Source organism: Heptranchias perlo, chromosome 12, assembly GCF_035084215.1.
Source record: "Heptranchias perlo isolate sHepPer1 chromosome 12, sHepPer1.hap1, whole genome shotgun sequence".
NCBI classification, from domain to species: Eukaryota; Metazoa; Chordata; class Chondrichthyes; order Hexanchiformes; family Hexanchidae; genus Heptranchias; species Heptranchias perlo.
The window spans coordinates 137,354-158,711 of NC_090336.1; the positions used below are offsets into that span (position 1 = coordinate 137,354).

Here is a 21,358-nt window from a genome sequence, read left to right on the forward strand (position 1 = left end):
CCCTTTGAAAATCCATTTACACCACATCAACTGCATTGCCCTCATCTACCCTCTCTGTTACCTCATCAAAAAACACTCTCAGGTTAGTTAAACATGATTTGCCTTTAACAAATCCATGCTGGATTTCCCTAATCAATCCACGCTTGTCCAAGTGACTGTTAATTCTGTCCCGGATTATCGTTTCTAAAAGTTTCCCCACCACTGAGGTTAAACTGACTGGCCTGTAGTTGCTGGGTTTATCCTTACACCATATTTTGAACAAGGGTGAAACATTTGCAATTCTCCAATCCTCTGGCACCACCCCAGTATCTAGGGATATTTGGAAGATTATGGCCAGTACCTCCGCAATTTCCACCCTTACTTCCCTCAGCAACCTAGAGTGCATCCCATCCAGACCAGGTGACATCTACTTTAAGTACAGCTAGCCTTTCTAGTACCTCCTCTATCAATTTTTAGCCCATCCAGTATCTCAACTATATCTTCCTTTACTGAGACTCTGGCAGCATCTTCTTCCTTGGTAAAGACAGATGCAAAGTACTCACTTAGTACCTCGGCCATCCCCTCTGCCTCCATGAGTAGATCTCCTTTATGGTCCCTAATCGGCCCCACCCCTCCTCTCACTACCCTTTTACTGGTTACATACCTGTAGAAGACTTGGATTCCCTTTTATGTTGGCCGCCAGTCTATTCTCAGACTCTCTCTTTGTCTCTCTTATTTCCTTTTTCACTTTCCCTCTGACCTTTCTATATCCTGTCTGGTTCTCACTTGTATTATCAACCTGACTTCTGTCATCCACCACTTTTATCCATTTCATCTTACTCTCTATCTCTTTTGTTATCCAGGGAGCTCTGGCTTTAGTTGCCCCACCTTTCTCCTGTGTGGGAATGTACCTAGACTGTACCCGAACCATCTCCTCTTTAAAGGCCGCCCGTTGTTCAATTACAGTTTTGCCTGCCAATCTTTGATTCCAATTTACCCGGGCCAGATCTGTTCTCTACCCACTGAAATTGGCCCTCCTCCAATTGAGTATTTTTACTCTAGAGTGGTCTGTGTCCTTTTCCATAGCTATTCTAATCCTTATGATACTATGATCGCTGTTCCCTAAATGTTCCCCCACTGACACTTGCTGCACTTGGCCCACCTCATTCCCCAGAACCAGATCCAGCAATGCCTCCTTCCTCATTGGGCTGGAAACGTACTGATCAAGAAAATTATCCTGAACACATTTCAGACCCCTCCAGGACATCCTCTCCAGTATTGCAATATTCTCCTCAATCAATACTGCCACCCCCCCCTTTCTTTCCTTCCCTTCCCTATCCTTCCTAAGTACCTTATATCTAGGAATATTCAGTACCCAATCCTGCCCTTTTTTGAGCCCGGTCTCCGTTATCACCACGACATCGTATTCCCATGTGACTATTTGCGTCTGCAGCTCACTGACCTTATTTACCACACTTCGTGTGTTTACACACATGCACTGTAAACCAGTCTTAGACTTTCTTGTACTCTCTCTTAGTCTGATCCCACCTAATACTGTACTATTCCTTACTCTAGTGCTATCTTTCTCTCCCGTTTCTCCTTTCCAGTGCTACATCCTGGCGCCCATCCCCCTGCCAAATCAGTTTAAACCCCCCCTCCCCCCACAGCACTAGTGAACCTCCCCGTGAGGACATTGGTCCCGGCCCTGTTGAGGTGCAACCTGTCTGGCTTTACAGGTCCCACCTCCCCCAGAACCGATCCCAATGCCCCAGGAATCTAAAGCCCTCCCCCCGCACCATCTCTCCAGCCACGCATTCATTTGCACTATCCTCCTATTTCTATACTCGTTAGCGTGTGGCACCAGGAGTAATCCGGAGATTACTACCTTTGGAGGTCCCGCTTATTAATCTCTCTCCTAACTGCTTAAACACTGCCTGCAGGACCTCATCCCTCTTTCTACCTATATCGTTAGTACCGAACCACGACCTCTGGCTGTTCACCCTCCCCCTCCCCCCAAGAATATTCTGCAGACGCTCAGTGACATCCTTGACCCTGGCACCAGGGAGGCAACATACCATCCTGGAATCACGTCTACGGCCATAGAAACGCCTGTCTGCTCCCCTAACTATAGAATCCCCTATCACCGTTGCTCTCCTGACCTTTCTCCTCTTCCCCCACCCCCCCCCCCAAGTCCTGTACAGCTGAGCCACCCATGGTGCTGTGATCTTGGCTCTGGCTGCACTCCGCAGAGGAACCCTCTCCCTCATCAGTATTCAGAACTGAATACTGGTTAGAGAGCAAGATACCTTCAGGGGACTCCTGCACTACCTGCCTTGTCTGTCTGGTGGTCTCCCAGTTCTCTGCCTGCACTCTTTTAACCTACGAGGTGACCACCTCCTGAATCGTGCTCTCCACGAAGCTCTCTGCCTCTCTGATACACTGCAGTGACGCCAGCTGCTGCTCAAGGTCCAAAACCAGGAGCTCGCGCTCCTCCAGCTGACGACACTTCCTGCCCCTGTGGTTGTCCAGGACACGGGAAGCGTCCTGGAGTTCCCACATGGCACAGGATGTACATTGTACGGGCAGCATAACTTCTACCCCCTTGCATTATAGTCCTCTAGATATAAAGGCCAGCAATCCATTAGCCTTTTTGATTATGTTCTGTCCCTGTCCATGACATTTTAATGATCTATGTACACGGACCCCTGAGTGTCTTTGGACCTCCACTGTTTCGAGCTTTTCACCATTTATAAAGTACTCTGATCTGTCCTTTTTAGCTCCAAAGTGGATGACCTCAAACTTGCCTACATTGAAATCCATTTGCCACAATTTTGCCCATTCACTTAATCTATTAATATCTCTCTAACTTTATGCTTCCATCTACTCTGCTTACAATGCTGCCTATCTTTGTGTCATTGTAAACCTGGATCTGTGGCTCTCTAGCCCGTCATCTAAGTCGTTAATAAATACAGTGAATTGTTGAGGCCCCAACACGACATCACTGGTCACATCCTGCCAATTTGAGTACCTGCCCATTATCCCTACTCTCTGTCTCCTGCCGCTCAGCCAATTTCCGAACCAGGTCAATAATTTGACCTGAATTCCATAAGCTTCACCTTTAACTAACAGTCTCTTATGAGGGAGTTTATCGAATGCCTTCTGGAAATCCATATAAACAACATCCATAGACTTTCCCCTGTCCACTACTTTAGTCACCTCTTCAAAAAATTCAATCAGGTTCGTCAGCCATGACCTACATTTTACAAATCCATGCTGCCTCTCTCTGATCAGCTGAAAATGTTCAAGGTGTTCAGTCACTCTATCCTTAATTATAGACTCTAGTCATTTCCTGACTGCTAACTATAGACCATAGGCTAACTGGTCTATAATTCCCTGGTTTACCCCTCTCTAACCTTTCTTAAAAAGCGGAGTGACGGCAATATTCTAATCTAAAGGAACGGTTTTTGAATCGAGAGAACTTTGGAAGATTATAGTTAGGGCATCTGCAATGTGTTCACCTACTTCCTTTAAAACCCTGGGATGGAAACCATCTGGTCCTGGGGATTTGTCACTCTTTGGAGCCATTATTTTCTTCATTACTGTTAATTTGCATTCGTTAATTATGGTGAGTCCCCGTCCCTGATTCAAAATTAGTTTCCTTGGGGTGTCCAGCATGCTGTCCTCTTCCTCCACTCTAAATACTGACCCAAAGTAATTATTTAACATGTCCGCCATTTCCTTATTTTCATTTACAATATCACCATTACCAGGTTTTAAGGGCCCACATTGCTCTTGACCATCCTCTTTTTCCTGATATAATTGTAAAAAAATGTTGTGTTGGTTTTGATATCCCTCACAAGTTTCTATTCATCCTCCCTTTTTGTACCTCTTACTATCTGTTTTGTCACCCTTTGCTTCTTTGTATTTCTCCCAGCCGCCATGAATTGTGGTATTTTTTGCATTTTGTACGCTTTTTCTTTTAGTTTTATCTTGTCCCTTACCTCTTATGTCATCCATGGCTGTTTTATTTGGCAAGTTGAGCTCTTACCCCTTAGGGGTATAAACTGGTTCAGTGTCACGGTAAATTCTTTTTTGAACACTCCCACTGATCTTCTATCATTTTACCCATTAACAGATTTGCCCAGTTTACTGTGGACAGTCTCTGTCTCATCCCATTGAAGTCGGCCTTACCTAAATTTAGAATCTTAGTGGCTGATACAAGTTTCTCCCTTTCAAACACAACGTTGAACACGATCATATTATGATCGCTATCAGATAAATGTTCACGCACCGTTAGGCTGTGAACTAAATCTGGATCATTACTCATTATTAAATCTAAAATGGCCTGCCCCCTTATTGGTTCTAGGACATATTGTTGCAGAAAGCTGTTCTGAACACACTCAAGAAATTAACTACCTTTCTGACATGAGCTCGTCTGCTTATCCCAATCTATATGAAAGTTAAAATCCCTCATTAAAACCACTCTGCCTTTGCTACATGCTTGTCTAAACTCTGCATTTATACATTCTGCTACTTCACAGCTGCTACCAGGGGGCCTATACACAACTCCCACTACAGTCTTAAATCCTTTTCTATTTCTTAATTCCACCCATAAAGTCTCCACTGCCTGCTACGCCTCTAATCATTGAATTAATCTCATCCTTAAATCACTAAGTCTACTCCTCCCCCTCTACCAGTTTCCTTATCCTTCCTGTAGACCTTATAACCCGGTATATTCAATTCCCAGTGCTGACCGTCTTGCAGTCATTTCTCAGTAATGGCTACCATGTTGTACCCTCTAAGTTGAATTCATTCAGTTTGTTCCTTATACTCTGAGCGTTTGTATAAAGAATGTTTATGTGGGCCACACACCCTCTCTCCTGTCCTTCTGCTCTAATGTTTTTCTCACGCATTTCTTATTTCTCTCTCCTGATTTAATTACTTTATATCTTTTAGTTTTCCCTTTACCTGTAGAGCCTAAAGCATAATAATTTCTGACTCTTTCTCTACTTTCTTTTTGTTTGTTTTAGAATGACTATTTATACAACCTTTTCCACCTGAGCCCTCGCCCACATTTAAAGTCCTTGTCACTGCCCTATTTACCCTTTCCCCAACACGTTGCCGCTACCGCACCAACATCAACCACCGAGAGGAACGGCTGGGCCCCATATTATGGGATAGCCCTGATTGATGGGGTCTCCTCGCTGGTGGGGTACAGCCGTTGGTGTCGGTGTTGGTGTGGTTGCTAACAGTCGGGCAGCAGCAGGTGTGTTGGGGACAGGGGACTGTGGTTGTTGGTATCGTCTGTACTGTGGATATTAGTAGCATTTGCTCTGGCTGGCTCTAGCACGGTGTGCTCCTTGTGTTTGGTAGGTGTGTGATGACTGCATTGTGCTGCGCAGTAACATTGGGACTGTCTACGAGCGCTGGTGGTACGAGAAACTCATCAACATGACGTATTGCCCGAAAACCAAGGTCCTGTGTCTGTGGAGACGCAATGGGCAAGAAACCCAGCTCAACAAATTCTACACCAAGAAGGTAAAAGCACAGGCACGGCCTCTGGATGAACGGCCTTGTATGGTTCTTTGTGTGTGTGTGTGTGTGTGTGTGTCCGTGTCCCGCCCTGTGTCTCTCCCCCCCTCCCCCCCCCCCCCACCCTCTGTGTGTCGTCGTTCCCCCCCCCCACTTTTTCTCTCTCTCATTCTCCCCATTCCCAGTGTAACTAATACTATTTATTGTGTGCTTTTTTGACAGTGTCGAGAATTGTACTACTGTGTGAAGGACAGCATGGAGCGTGCAGCCGCACGGCAACAGAGCATCAAACCAGGTACATTGCGAACATAATTAGTGTAAGTACCAAAGCACTGAACAAGGCACACAGTCAATCATACGAACATACGAATTAAGAGCAGGAGTAGGCCATTCGGCCCCTCGAGCCTGCTCTGCCATTTGATAAGATCATGGCTGATCTGATTGTGACCTCAACCCCACTTTCCCGTCTACCCACTATAACCTTTGACTCCCTTGTTAATCAGGAATCTATCCAACTCAGCCTTAAAAATATTCAATGACCCTGCCTCCACCGCTCTCTGGGGGAGGGAGTTCCACAGACTCACGACCCTCAGAGAAAAAATTTCTCCTCATCTCCATTTTAAATGGGAGTCCCCTTACTTTTAAACTGTGGCCCCTAGTTCTAGTCTCTCCCACAAGGGGAAACATCCTCTCAGCATCTACCCCTTCCAGTCCCCTCGGGATCTTATATGTTTCAATAAGATCACCTCTCATTCTTCTAAACTCCAGTGTATACAGGCCCAACTTGTCCAACCTTTCCTCATAAGATAACCCCCCTCATCCCAGGAATCAGTCGAGTGAACCTTCTCTGAACCGCCTCCAAAGCAATTATGTCCTTTCTTAAATAAGGAGACCAAAACTGCACACAGTATTCTAGATGTGGTCTCACCAATGCCCTGTACAACTGGAGCAAAACATCTCTACTTTTATATTCCATTCCCCTTGCAATAAATGACAACATTCCATTTGCCTTCCTAATCACTTGCTGTACCTGCATACTAACTTTTTGTGATTCATGTACTAGGACACCCAGATCCCTCTGTACCTCAGAGTTCTGCAATCTCTCTCCATTTAAATAATATACTGCTTTTCTATTCCTCCTGCTAAAGTGGACAAGTTCACATTTTCCCACATTATACTCCATCTGCCAAATTTTTGCCCACTCACTTAACCGACCTATATCCCTGTGATTGTGTAAGTACCAAAACATTGAACAGGGTGCACTGCTGATGAGTGTGTAAGCACCATCACACTCAGGATGTTGCCTACTGCCTGTGAGTGTGTAAGCACCATCACACTCAGGATGTTGCCTACTGCCTGTGAGTGTGTAAGCACCATCACACTCAGGACGGGCTGTACTTTCAGTGAATATAAACACCACCATACTCAGGACGATGCATACAGTTGGTGAGTAATTAAGCATCATTACACTCAGAATGGGACACACTGCCAGTGAACACCGTCACACCAGGTCAGAAAGAGAATTGTAGAATTTTACTGCACCATTCGGCCCATTGCCCATGTGTGCTCGCTCTCCCTCTGAAAGAGCTCTCCCCTTATTCCCATTTGGCCCATCACTCCTGTGTGCGCTCGCACGCTCTCTCTCTGTCTCTCTGAAAGAGCTCTCCCCTTAGTCCCATTCCTCTCAATCCCTTTCCTCATACCCTTTTTAAATTTTTCTTTTCCGAATATTTCTCCATTCCACTTTTAAAAACTGCTGTGAGATATGATGTCAGTGAGTGTAAAGCTCGTGGACATGTACAGAAAGTATAATTAAAAAGCGAATGCAATGTTGGCCTTTATCTCACGGCAGCTGGGTTACGATGGGGTGGAAATTATGCTTCAGTTATATAGAGCTCTGGTTAGACCCCACCTGGAGTATTGTGTTCAGTTCTGGGCACCGCACCTCAGGAAGGATATATGGGCCTCGGAGGGGGTGCAGTGCAGATTCAGGAATGATACCAGGGTTAAATTACACGGACAGGTTGCACAGACTTGGCTTGTATTCCCTTGAGTATCGAAGATTTGAGGAAGTGATCTGATCGAAGTGTTTAAAATAATTTGTACAATTATATTAGGAAAAAGAGGGTGGTCAAGAGCATTGTGGGCCCTTCAAAACAGATAATGGTGATATTGTAAATGAAAATAAGGAAATGGCAGACATGTTAAATAATTACTTTGGGTCAGTATATAGAGTGGAGGAAGAGGACAGCATGCTGGACACCCCAAGGAAACTAATTTTGAATCAGGGACGGGGACTCACCATAATTAACGAATGCAAATTAACAGTAATGAAGAAAATAATGGCACCAAAGAGTGACAAATCCCCAGGACCAGGTGGTTTCCATCCCACGGTTTTAGAATCATAGGTTACAGCATGGAAGGAGGCCATTCGGCCCATCGAGTCCGTGCTGGCTCTATGCAAGAGCAATCCAGCTAGTCCCACTCTCCCACCCTTTCCCCCGTAACCCTGCAAATTTTTCCCTTTCAAGTACTTATCCAGTTCCCTTTTGAAAGCCATGATTGAATCTGCCTCCACCACCCCCTCGGGCAGTGCATTCCAGATCACAACCACTCGCTGGGTAAAAGATTTTTTCCTTATGTCACCTTTGGATCTTTTGCCAATCACCTTAAATCTATGTCCTCTGGTTCTTGTCAAATGCCTTCTGGAAGTCCATATAAATAACATCCATAGTCCCCCCCCCTTATCTACCATGTTAGTTACCGCCTCAAAAAATTCAACTAGGTTCCTTAGACAAGACCTACCCTTTACAAATCCATGCTGGTTCAACTCATAAGCATCCAAATGCTCAGTCACTCTGTCCCTAATAACAGATTCTAGTAACTTCCCACACAACTGATGTTAGACTAATGGGCCTATAATTTATTAGTTTATCTCTCCTACCCTTCTTAAATAATGGAGTGACATTGGCAATTTTCCAATCCAAGGGGACAATTCCTGAATTGTGAGAGTTCTCGAAGGTCAGGAGTAACGTACCAGCAGTTTCCTCAACTACTTCTTTTAATTCCCTGGGGTGGAAACCATCAGGTCCTGGAGATCTGTCGGTCTTTACTTAGATTGAATCTAGTTAGTTCCTCCCCTTGATTTATTTTTACTTTTCCCTGGATCTCTGGTATTTTATCCTCATTCTTACAAGTGAAGACCGATACAAAGTGGCTGTTTAGTAAGTCTGCCATTTCCAGATTCTCAATTACAATGTCACCTGCTTCTGTCATTAAGGGGCTCACATTACTCTCAGCCACCCTCTTTCTCTTACAATATTTGTAAAATCCTTTAGCATTATCCTTGATATCCCTCAAGTTTTTTCTCATTTCTTTTTACAGCTCTTATTGCTTCCTTTCTATCCCTTTGCTGACCTTTATATCTCTCCCAGTCCGTGGGATCTCTACTGTTCTTTGCCTTTCCATAAGCCCTTTCTTTTAGTTTTATACCATCTCCCACCCCTCTCGTTGACCAAGGTTGTTTAATTACACCCATAGAGCTCCTGCCCTTTTGGGGTATCTACAGGTCTTGGATTCTACCAAATACTTTTTTGAACACCCTCCCACTGTTCATCAGTAGTTTTATCCATTAATAGTTCTGCCCAGTCCATCGTAGTCAATGTCAGCCTCACCTAAATTTAAAACCTTGGTTCGTGACCCACCCTTCTCCCTCGCAAACCTAATATCGAATTCTATCATATTATGGTCACTGTTCACTAGATGTTCCCTAACCATTAGATTACTGACTAATTCAGGCTCGTTACTCATTACTAAATCTAGACTTGAGCACATGATCCAAGCTGACACCCCAGTGCAGTACTGAGGGAGCGCTGCACTGTTGAAGGTGCCGTCTTTCAAGTGAGATGTTAAACCGAGGCCCCGTCTGCCCTCTCAGGTGGACGTAAAAGTTCCCATGGCACTATTTCGAAGAAGAGCAGGGGAGTTACTCCCGATGTCTTGGATAATACGCATCCTTAACCGACATCACTAAAACAGATGATCTGGTCATTATCACAGTGCTGTTTGTGGGATCTTGCTGTGTGCAAATTGTCTGCCGCGTTTCCTACATTACAACAGTGACTACACTTCAAAAAGCGCTTCATTGGCTGTAAAGCGCTTAGGGATGCCCTGAGGTGGTGAAAGGCGTCACATAAATGCAAGTCTTTTTTATGGTCCTCTGCGCTTGGAGCGTGACCTGAATCAGGTGGTGAGGGCAGGGCGGATGAATCAGACCTGGGCGGTGTCTGAAGCCCTGCGAGCAGGCTCCGGCTGCCTTTCTCACCGCTGTCTTTGGGGTTACACTGCAGGTCCTGAGCTCGGAGGCGAGTTCCCGGTTCAGGATATGAAGACGGGAGATGGGGGCTTGCTGCAGGTGACCCTGGAGGGGATCAATCTGAAGTTCATGCAGAGCCAGGTAGGGGTCTTCGCTACGGAGAGTGGAGGGGGGTGGGGGGGTGGTGGTACCAGCTTGAGGCTTCATCCGGGGGACCGACTGTATGTCCGTGTCTGTGTCCGTGATCAGTTTCATTTGCTCGGTGTTTCCTTTTTGTTTCTGTTGCTGTACAAGTAAAGGAGAGGTTTTGACGTTGTGGGGTGCCGTGCTGTGGTTTTAGTGTGTTGTGTGTGCACTCGTGTGATGTTCTGATTTCTCTGTCCATGGGCTTAACCTGCCCGTGCTTGCTCGCTGTTCTCGGTTGATTTGATTATTTCCTTACAGCCTTTGGATTGGCGAAAAGGTAAGTTTCTTCTTAAAATATATAATAATACATCACTTTGTTCTGCACCCTTCGAGAAGCCGTGTGTAATTAACAAGGATTTCCGTCAAACTCCCCATAGCAGCTCCTTTCAGCTCATTGAACGTTTAGCGTCTGACTCGCTCCGTCCCGGTGGAGATGGGGCTGCTGTACACCGATCCCATGGGAAAGACTGAGGTTGGGGGAAGAGTGCTCACTGTGACGGGTTATAATCAGCAGGTCCCCCAGTCCCCCAGTCCCTTCACTCAGCTGGTTTATCCAGCAGGCCATAAAGATTGGTCACTCGCCGGTCAGGGCCGAGGTGGTGTCGCTACATCCAGCCTCAACACTGCAGGTCAGTGGGGGGGGGGGGGGAAGAGGAGAGCCAGCCAGGCTTCCTGCTCCTGCTGGACTTCCTGGGGAGTAGGCTAGGACCGGAGGAGAGAGGTGGGTTTCGGCAGTAGGACCTGGCTGGGGAGGCACGTGGGCAAAGGGAGGAGGGGCCTTGGGGGTGGGGTGCGGGCATTGGTGCGGGGGCTCCGGGGGTGGGGTGCCGGGGCGCTGAAGGTGGGGTTGGGGGCACTGGGGGGGAGGGGTGGGGTCTTACCATGTATATCAGATAGAGAACGTGTGTGCGCGCGCGCAGTCGCCCTTTTTGTTGTATATCACTGTCTGCGTGTGTACCTGTCGATGTCCCACACTGCGGGGACGTGGTTTGAAGCAGGCAGTGCCTGCTCTGATCGGGTACACCGGACACCAGGCATGAGCTGTGTTTCAGGCTGGGGTACTGGTGTACATTGATTGTGATTTCTCCGTCCAGGGTGAGTGTCTGACACGCAGACTCCATGTACTTTAGGGCTGGGCCCGCAGCGGGCGTGTGTGCTTCAGGTACATGGCCCTCCGCTGTGTCTGCAGAACTGTCCAAAATTACAGAATGATATTTAAACAAACGAGGCACCAATTTAAGATAATCCGGATAAAAGGGGAGGTTTACACAGAGGGTGGTTTGAATGTGGAATCCTCTGCTACAAACCTTCAGTCAAAAAGAATCCATCAATTCATTTAAATAGGAATTGAAAAAGGCAAATATTAAAACATATGGGGAGTGAGCAGGAGAGTGGGACTAGACTGGGTGGGATATTAAAGGGTGTGGGGAGTGAGCAGGAGAGTGGGACTAGACTGGGTGGGATATTAAAGGGTGTGGGGAGTGAGCAGGAGAGTGGGATTAGACTGGGTGGGATATTAAAGGGTACGGGGAGTGAGCAGGAGAGTGGGATTAGACTGGGTGGGATATTAAAGGGTGTGGGGAGTGAGCAGGAGAGTGGGATTAGACTGGGTGGGATATTAAAGGGTACGGGGAGTGAGCAGGAGAGTGGGATTAGACTGGGTGGGATATTAAAGGGTATGGGGAGTGAGCAGGAGAGTGGGATTAGACTGGGTGGGATATTAAAGAGTACGGGGAGTGAGCAGGAGAGTGGGATTAGACTGGGTGGGATATTAAAGGGTGTGGGGAGTGAGCAGGAGAGTGGGATTTGACTGGGTGGGATATTTAAGGGTATGAGTCCTGAGCAGGAGAGTGGGATTAGACTGGGTGGGATATTAAAGGGTACGGGGAGTGAGCAGGAGAGTGGGATTAGACTGGGTGGGATATTGAAGGGTGTGGGGAGTGAGCAGGAGAGTGGGATTTGACTGGGTGGGATATTTAAGGGTATGAGTCCTGAGCAGGAGAGTGGGATTAGACTGGGTGGGATATTAAAGGGTGTGGGGAGTGAGCAGGAGAGTGGGATTAGACTGGGTGGGATATTAAAGGGTATGGGGAGTGAGGGGGAGAGTGGGATTAGACTGGGTGGGATATTAAAGGGTACGGGGAGTGAGCAGGAGAGTGGGATTAGACTGGGTGGGATATTAAAGGGTGTGGGGAGTGAGCAGGAGAGTGGGATTAGACTGGGTGGGATATTAAAGGGTGTGGGGAGTGAGCAGGAGAGTGGGATTAGACTGGGTGGGATATTAAAGGGTGTGGGGAGTGAGCAGGAGAGTGGGATTAGACTGGGTGGGATATTAAAAGGTGTGGGGAGTGAGGAGAGTGGGATCACATTGGATGGTCATGACAGGCGACAGCAGCACAGTTTAATGGGCCGAATGGCCTGTGTTTGCTGGTACATTGCCTTGTTCCCCAGGATGCTGGAACAGCCTACTGTACAGAATGAAAGAGGGCCCATTGTGAGATGTGTCTTTCTAGGTGTTTATCTGCGCTGCTAGATTAAGTGTGGAGCTTCGGAAGATTTGTGTATACTTGTCATGCGCAGAGATGAGAATGTATATTCATATGGTATTTGCCCATGTACTGAACTGACAGGGCTTTATACAACTGTGATGTGAAGGCAGGCAGTTTGTCTGTGTGGGCAGTTGTCCCTGGGTGTTAGCTGACAGTCCCTGTGCCTGGTACTACATGAACGGGGCAGGGGAGGGAGGGAGAGTGAGTGAGGGGAGGGAGAGTGAGTGAGGGGAGGGAGAGTGAGTGAGGGGAGGGCGAGTGAGTGAGGGGAGGGCGAGTGAGTGAGGGGAGGGCGAGTGAGTGAGGGGAGGGCGAGTGAGTGAGGGGAGGGCGAGTGAGTGAGGGGAGGGCGAGTGAGTGAGGGGAGGGCGAGTGAGTGAGGGGAGGGCGAGTGAGTGAGGGGAGGGTGAGTGAGTGAGGGGAGGGTGAGTGAGTGAGGGGAGGGCGAGTGAGTGAGGGGAGGGCGAGTGAGTGAGGGGAGGGCGAGTGAGTGAGGGGAGGGCGAGTGAGTGAGGGGAGGGCGAGTGAGTGAGGGCGAGTGAGTGAGGGGAGGGCGAGTGAGTGAGGGGAGGGCGAGTGAGTGAGGGGAGGGCGAGTGAGTGAGGGGAGGGCGAGTGAGTGAGGGGAGGGCGAGTGAGTGAGGGGAGGGCGAGTGAGTGAGGGGAGGGCGAGTGAGTGAGGGGAGGGCGAGTGAGTGAGGGGAGGGCGAGTGAGTGAGGGGAGGGCGAGTGAGTGAGGGGAGGGGGAGTGAGTGAGGGGAGGGGGAGTGAGTGAGGGGAGGGGGAGTGAGTGAGTGAGGGGAGGGGGAGTGAGTGAGTGAGGGGAGGGTGAGTGAGTGAGTGAGGGGAGGGTGAGTGAGTGAGTGAGGGGAGGGTGAGTGAGTGAGGGGAGGGTGAGTGAGTGAGGGGAGGGGGAGTGAGTGAGGGGAGGGGGAGTGAGTGAGGGGAGGGGGTGAGTGAGGGGAGGGGGTGAGTGAGGGGAGGGGGAGTGGGTGAGGGGAGAGAGTGAGTGTGTGGCGGGCAAGGGGGGAGAGAGCGAATGTGTGGCGGGCGAGGGGAGAGAGAGAGCGAGTGTGTGGCGGGCGAGGGGAGCGAGAGAGCGAGTGTGTGGCGGGCGAGGGGTGCGAGAGAGCGAGTGTGTGGCGGGCGAGGGGAGCGAGAGAGCGAGTGTGTGGCGGGCGAGGGGAGAGAGTGAGTGTGTGGCGGGCGAGGGGAGAGAGTGAGTGTGTGGCGGGCGAGGGGAGAGAGTGAGTGTGTGGCGGGCGAGGGGAGAGAGTGAGTGTGTGGCGGGCGAGGGGAGAGAGTGAGTGTGTGGCGGGCGAGGGGAGAGAGTGAGTGTGTGGCGGGCGAGGGGAGAGAGTGAGTGTGTGGCGGGCGAGGGGAGAGAGTGAGTGTGTGGCGGGCGAGGGGAGAGAGTGAGTGTGTGGCGGGCGAGGGGAGAGAGTGAGTGTGTGGCGGGCGAGGGGAGCGAGAGAGCGAGTGTGTGGCGGGCGAGGGGTGCGAGAGAGCGAGTGTGTGGCGGGCGAGGGGAGCGAGAGAGCGAGTGTGTGGCGGGCGAGGGGAGAGAGCGAGTGTGTGGCGGGCGAGGGGAGAGAGCGAGTGTGTGGCGGGCGAGGGGAGAGAGTGAGTGTGTGGCGGGCGAGGGGAGAGAGTGAGTGTGTGGCGGGCGAGGGGAGAGAGTGAGTGTGTGGCGGGCGAGGGGAGAGAGTGAGTGTGTGGCGGGCGAGGGGAGAGAGTGAGTGTGTGGCGGGCGAGGGGAGAGAGTGAGTGTGTGGCGGGCGAGGGGAGAGAGTGAGTGTGTGGCGGGCGAGGGGAGAGAGTGAGTGTGTGGCGGGCGAGGGGAGAGAGTGAGTGTGTGGCGGGCGAGGGGAGAGAGTGAGTGTGTGGCGGGCGAGGGGAGAGAGTGAGTGTGTGGCGGGCGAGGGGAGAGAGTGAGTGTGTGGCGGGCGAGGGGAGAGAGTGAGTGTGTGGCGGGCGAGGGGAGAGAGTGAGTGTGTGGCGGGCGAGGGGAGAGAGTGAGTGTGTGGCGGGCGAGGGGAGAGAGTGAGTGTGTGGCGGGCGAGGGGAGAGAGAGAGAGAGAGAGAGAGAGAGTGAGTGTGTGGCGGGCGAGGGAAGAGAGAGAGAGAGAGAGTGAGTGTGGCGGGCGAGGGAAGAGAGAGAGAGAGAGAGTGAGTGTGTGGCGGGCGAGGGAAGAGAGAGATAGAGAGAGTGAGTGTGTGGCGGGCGAGGGGAGAGAGAGAGAGAGTGAGTGAGTGTGTGGCGGGCGAGGGGAGAGAGTGAGTGTGTGGCGGGCGAGGGGAGAGACTGAGTGTGTGGCGGGCGATGGGGAGGGAGAGAGAGTGAGTGTGTGGCGGGCGAGGGGAGAGGGAGAGTGAGTGTGTGGCGGGCGAGGGGAGAGAGAGTCCTTTACGTGCCCAATATTAATTCCGACCATTTCTCTTCCATGCTTTCTCCTCCTGCAAGGAGTTGAAGGTACCAGTCTACTGCTGTCTTTGCTTCTTAGCAATAATTTCTCATTCTTTTAGTTTTGCTTTGTGGCAGATTGTGGGATTCGTACCTTTATTTATTACACGCTCTTCGCTAGATCTGCTGTGACATTCAACGTTTTGATTTGTAAAAGAAGACATTTTTCCTGGGTTTCAGTTTTTCCCCCTTGGCTAATGACCTTTTCTTTTTGTTTGTTTTCAGGTTTTCATTGAGCTGAGTCACATTAAAAAGTGCAATACAGTCAAAGGAGTCTTTATCCTGGAAGAATTTGGTAATTAAATATTTAATATTGGCTCCCCGCCAGGCACAGGCACCACTCAAACCTCACAGTGACGGAGACACTCGCTCAGAGGAGCGGGGCAAGTGAGGAGAGGAGAGGAATGACGCAGGCTGCTGCCACGGTTGTTATGGGGAGGTATTAGGTGGGCTTTGAACTGTACGCTGTGGGGAGACGGGAGCTCAGTCCCTCTCTGAGGGTGACAGAGTTGTCGGTGAGATCTGGTTGGGGTGAGTGAGTGGCCCCTCTGACCGGTGGCTGCGGTGGGTCGGATACCTTTGGTGGCATTAATGTACCAAACGGGCCGTAGAGTGAGGGAAGGAGCAGGGGACTGTAGGCACTGCTCCGGAGTGACGGCGGGTTACACCAGAGCAAGCTTGGCCGGGTTAATCAGGTCAAAGGATCCAGGGTTGCAGAGTCGGAACAATTCCCAGGACTCTTCCAAAGATTCCAGAGTTGAACCGAGCAGACGGCAGTCTTGTAACGGCACAGAGCAGCAGGAGAGGTTGTCAGGTCCAACTAACCTTGTCCCTTTTCACACATTAGCCCCGGCTTCTCACCATGTCCATGAATCAGTTCTCTCTCCAAATATTCCATCGACAGCAGGTTTCGTACTGTCTCGGTGACTGAGGGCATTGTAATAAGGAAAGGAGAGTGCAGCATTTCCCCAGTACTGTCCCAGTGACTGAGGGCATTGTAATAAGGAAAGGAGAGTGCAGCATTTCCCCAGTACTGTCCCGGTGACTGAGGGCATTGTAATAAGGAAAGGAGAGTGCAGCATTTCCCCAGTACTGTCCCAGTGACTGAGGGCATTGTAATAAGGAAAGGAGAGTGCAGCATTTCCCCAGTACTGTCCCGGTGACTGAGGGCATTGTAATAAGGAAAGGACAGTGCAGCATTTCCCCAGTACTGTCCCAGTGACTGAGGGCATTGTAATAAGGAAAGGAGAGTGCAGCATTTCCCCAGTACTGTCCCAGTGACTGAGGGCATTGTAATAAGGAAAGGAGAGTGCAGCATTTCCCCAGTACTGTCCCGGTGACTGAGGGCATTGTAATAAGGAAAGGAGAGTGCAGCATTTCCCCAGTACTGTCCCAGTGACTGAGGGCATTGTAATAAGGAAAGGAGAGTGCAGCATTTCCCCAGTACTGTCCCGGTGACTGAGGGCGTTGTAATAAGGAAAGGAGAGTGCAGCATTTCCCCAGTACTGTCCCGGTGACTGAGGGCGTTGTAATAAGGAAAGGAGAGTGCAGCATTTCCCCAGTACTGTCCCAGTGACTGAGGGCATTGTAATAAGGAAAGGAGAGTGCAGCATTTCCCCAGTACTGTCCCAGTGACTGAGGGCATTGTAATAAGGAAAGGAGAGTGCAGCATTTCCCCAGTACTGTCCCGGTGACTGAGGGCATTGTAATAAGGAAAGGAGAGTGCAGCATTTCCCCAGTACTGTCCCAGTGACTGAGGGCATTGTAATAAGGAAAGGAGAGTGCAGCATTTCCCCAGTACTGTCCCGGTGACTGAGGGCATTGTAATAAGGAAAGGAGAGTGCAGCATTTCCCCAGTACTGTCCCAGTGACTGAGGGCATTGTAATAAGGAAAGGAGAGTGCAGCATTTCCCCAGTACTGTCCCAGTGACTGAGGGCATTGTAATAAGGAAAGGAGAGTGCAGCATTTCCCCAGTACTGTCCCAGTGACTGAGGGCATTGTAATAAGGAAAGGAGAGTGCAGCATTTCCCCAGTACTGTCCCGGTGACTGAGGGCATTGTAATAAGGAAAGGAGAGTGCAGCATTTCCCCAGTACTGTCCCGGTGACTGAGGGCATTGTAATAAGGAAAGGAGAGTGCAGCATTTCCCCAGTACTGTCCCGGTGACTGAGGGCATTGTAATAAGGAAAGGAGAGTGCAGCATTTCCCCAGTACTGGGTAGGGAGCGGGTGTCCGGTGGGGTGGGTGTCCATTGGAGGGGGGTGGTGGGGAGCGGGTGCCCAGCGTGGTGGGTGTGGAGCGAGTGTCCGGTGGGTGGGGAGCGAGTGCCCGGAGGGGTGTGTGTGGACCCCAGTGTCTCCGCTGTGTACACAGCACCGAACCACTGCGTATCCATCCCCTGTGTACACAACACCGAACCCCAGCGTATCCATCCCCTGTGTACACAGCACCGAACCCCAGTGTATCCGTCCCCTGTGTACACAGCACCGAACCCCAGCGTATCCATCCCCTGTGTACACAGCACCGAACCACTGCGTATCCATCCCCTGTGTACACAACACCGAACCCCAGCGTATCCATCCCCAGTGTACACAACACCGAACCCCAGCGTATCCGTCCCCTGTGTACACAGCACCGAACCACTGCGTATCCATCCCCTGTGTACACAACACCGAACCCCAGCGTATCCATCCCCTGTGTACACAACACCGAACCCCAGCGTATCCATCCCCTGTGTACACAGCACCGAACCCCAGCGTATCCATCCCCTGTGTACACAGCACCGAACCACTGCGTATCCATCCCCTGTGTACACAACACCGAACCCCAGCGTATCCATCCCCAGTGTACACAACACCGAACCCCAGCATATCCGTCCCCTGTGTACACAGCACCGAACCACTGCGTATCCATCCCCTGTGTACACAACACCGAACCCCAGCGTATCCATCCCCTGTGTACACAACACCGAACCCCAGCGTATCCATCCCCTGTGTACACAGCACCGAACCACTGCGTATCCATCCCCTGTGTACACAGCACCGAACCCCAGCGTATCCATCCCCTGTGTACACAGCAACGAACCACTGCGTATCCATCCCCTGTGTACACAGCACCGAACCACTGCGTATCCATCCCCTGTGCACACAACACCGAACCCCAGCGTATCCATCCCCAGTGCACACAACACCGAACCCCAGCGTATCCATCCCCTGTGTACACAGCACCGAACCACTGCGTATCCATCCCCTGTGTACACAGCACCGAACCACTGCGTATCCATCCCCTGTGCACACAACACCGAACCCCAGCGTATCCATCCCCAGTGCACACAACACCGAACCCCAGCGTATCCATCCCCTGTGTACACAGCACCGAACCACTGCGTATCCATCCCCTGTGTACACAGCACCGAACCCCAGCGTATCCATCCCCTGTGTACACAGCACCGAACCACTGCGTACCCATCCCCTGTGTACACAGCACCGAACCCCAGCGTATCCATCCCCTGTGTACACAACACCGAACCCCAGCGTATCCATCCCCTGTGTACACAGCACTGAACCCCAGCGTATCCATCCCCTGTGTACACAACACCGAACCCCAGCGTATCCGTCCCCTGTGTACACAGCACCGAACCACTGCGTATCCATCCCGTGTGTACACAACACCGAACCCCAGCGTATCCATCCCCAGTGTACACAACACCGAACCCCAGCGTATCCGTCCCCTGTGTACACAGCACCGAACCCCAGCGTATCCATCCCCAGTGTACACAGCACCGAACCACTGCGTATCCATCCCCTGTGTACACAGCACCGAACCCCAGCGTATCCATCCCCTGTGTACACGGCACCGAACCCCAGCGTATCCATCCCCTGTGTACACAGCACTGAACCCCAGCGTATCCATCCCCTGTGTACACAACACTGAACCCCAGCGTATCCATCCCGTGTACACAGCACCGAACCCCAGTGTATCCATCCCCTGTGTACACAGCACCGAACCCCAGCGTATCCATCCCCTGTGCACACAACACCGAATCCCAGTGTATCCATCCCCTGTGTACACAACACCGAACCCCAGCGTATCCATCCCCTGTGTACACAGCACTGAACCCCAGCGTATCCATCCCCTGTGTACACAGCACCGAACCCCAGCGTATCCATCCCGTGTGTACACAGCACCGAACCCCAGCGTATCCATCCCCAGTGTACACAACACCGAACCCCAGCGTATCCATCCCGTGTGTACACAGCACCGAACCCCAGCGTATCCATACCATGTGTACACAGCACCGAACCACTGCGTATCCATCCCCAGTGTACACAACACCGAACCCCAGTGTATCCATCCCCAGTGTACACAGCACCGAACCCCAGTGTATCCATCCCCTGTGTACACAGCACCGAACCCCAGCGTATCCATCCCCTGTGTACACAGCACCGAACCCCAGCGTATCCATCCCCTGTGTACACAGCACCGAACCCCAGCGTATCCATCCCCTGTGTACACAGCACCGAACCCCAGCGTATCCATCCCCTGTGTACACAGCACTGAACCCCAGCGTATCCATCCCCAGTGTACACAGCACCGAACCCCAGCGTACCCATCCCCTGTGTACACAACACCGAACCCCAGCGTATCCGTCCCCTGTGTACACAGCACCGAACCCCAGCGTATCCATCCCCAGTGTACACAACACCGAACCCCTGCGTATCCATCCCCTGTGTACACAACACCGAACCCCAGCGTATCCATCCCCTGTGTACACAACACCGAACCCCAGCGTATCCATTCCCTGTGTACACTGCACCGAACCCCAGCGTATCCATCCCCTGTGTACACAGCACCGAACCCCAGCGTATCCATCCCCTGTGTACACAGCACCGAACCCCAGCGTATCCATCCCCTGTGTACACAGCACCGAACCCCAGCGTACCCATCCCCTGTGTACACAGCACCGAACCCCAGCGTATCCATCCCCTGTGTACACTGCACCGAACCCCAGCGTATCCATCCCGTGTGTACACAGCACCGAACCCCAGCGTATCCATCCCCTGTGTACACAACACCGAACCCCAGTGTATCCATCCCCTGTGTACACAACACCGAACCCCAGTGTATCCATCCCCCGTGTACACAGCACCGAACCCCAGCGTATCCATCCCCTGTGTACACAACACCGAACCCCAGTGTATCCATCCCCTGTGCACACAGCACCGAACCCCAGCGTATCCATCCCCTGTGTACACAGCACCGAACCCCAGCGTATCCATCCCCTGTGTACACAGCACCGAACCCCAGCGTATCCATCCCCTGTGTACACAGCACCGAACCCCAGCGTATCCATCCCCTGTGTACACAGCACCGAACTCCAGCGTATCCATCCCCTGTGTACACAGCACCGAACCCCAGCGTATCCATCCCCTGTGTACACAGCACCGAACCCCAGCGTATCCATCCCCTGTGCACACAACACCGAACCCCAGCGTATCCATCCCCTGTGTACACAACACCGAACCACTGCGTATCCATCCCCTGTGCACACAGCACCGAACCCCAGTGTATCCATCCCCAGTGTACACAGCACCGAACCCCAGTGTATCCATCCCCAGTGTACACAGCACCGAACCCCAGTGTATCCATCCCCTGTGTACACAGCACCGAACCCCAGTGTATCCATCCCCTGTGCACAGCACCGAACCCCAGCGTATCCATCCCCTGTGTACACAGCACCGAACCCCAGTGTATCCATCCCCTGTGTACACAGCACCGAACCCCAGCGTATCCATCCCGTGTACACAGCACCGAACCCCAGCGTATCCATCCCGTGTGTACACAGCACCGAACCCCAGTGTATCCATCCCCTGTGCACACAACACCGAACCCCAGTGTATCCATCCCCAGTGTACACAGCACTGAACCCCAGCGTATCCATCCCCTGTGTACACAGCACCGAACCCCAGTGTATCCATCCCCTGTGTACACAGCACCGAACCCCAGCGTATCCATCCCCTGTGTACACAGCACTGAACCCCAGTGTATCCATCCCCTGTGTACACAACACCGAACCCCAGCGTATTCATCCCCTGTGTACACAGCACCGAACCCCAGCGTATCCATCCCCTGTGTACACAACACCGAACCCCAGCGTATCCATCCCCTGTGTACACAACACCGAACCCCAGCGTATCCATCCCCAGTGTACACAGCACCGAACCCCAGCGTATCCATCCCGTGTGTACACAACACTGAACCCCAGCGTATCCATCCCCTGTGTACACAGCACCGAACCCCAGCGTATCCGTCCCCTGTGTACACAGCACCGAAC

General features: G+C 51.4%; 1 protein-coding gene across 1 annotated transcript in view; it reads left to right on the plus strand.

The window, feature by feature from the left end:
* The window catches only part of LOC137328106 (MAP kinase-activating death domain protein-like), a gene marked incomplete at its 5' end in the record, with an annotated part of 176,831 nt that overhangs the window by 131,146 nt on the left and 24,327 nt on the right, over positions 1-21,358 (plus strand). Inside the window, 4 exons of the mRNA XM_067994288.1 lie at positions 5,353-5,517; positions 5,734-5,806; positions 9,861-9,967; positions 15,250-15,319. Coding sequence (XP_067850389.1) covers positions 5,353-5,517; positions 5,734-5,806; positions 9,861-9,967; positions 15,250-15,319 — 415 coding nt within the window. The remainder of the gene's footprint in view (positions 1-5,352; positions 5,518-5,733; positions 5,807-9,860; positions 9,968-15,249; positions 15,320-21,358) is intronic.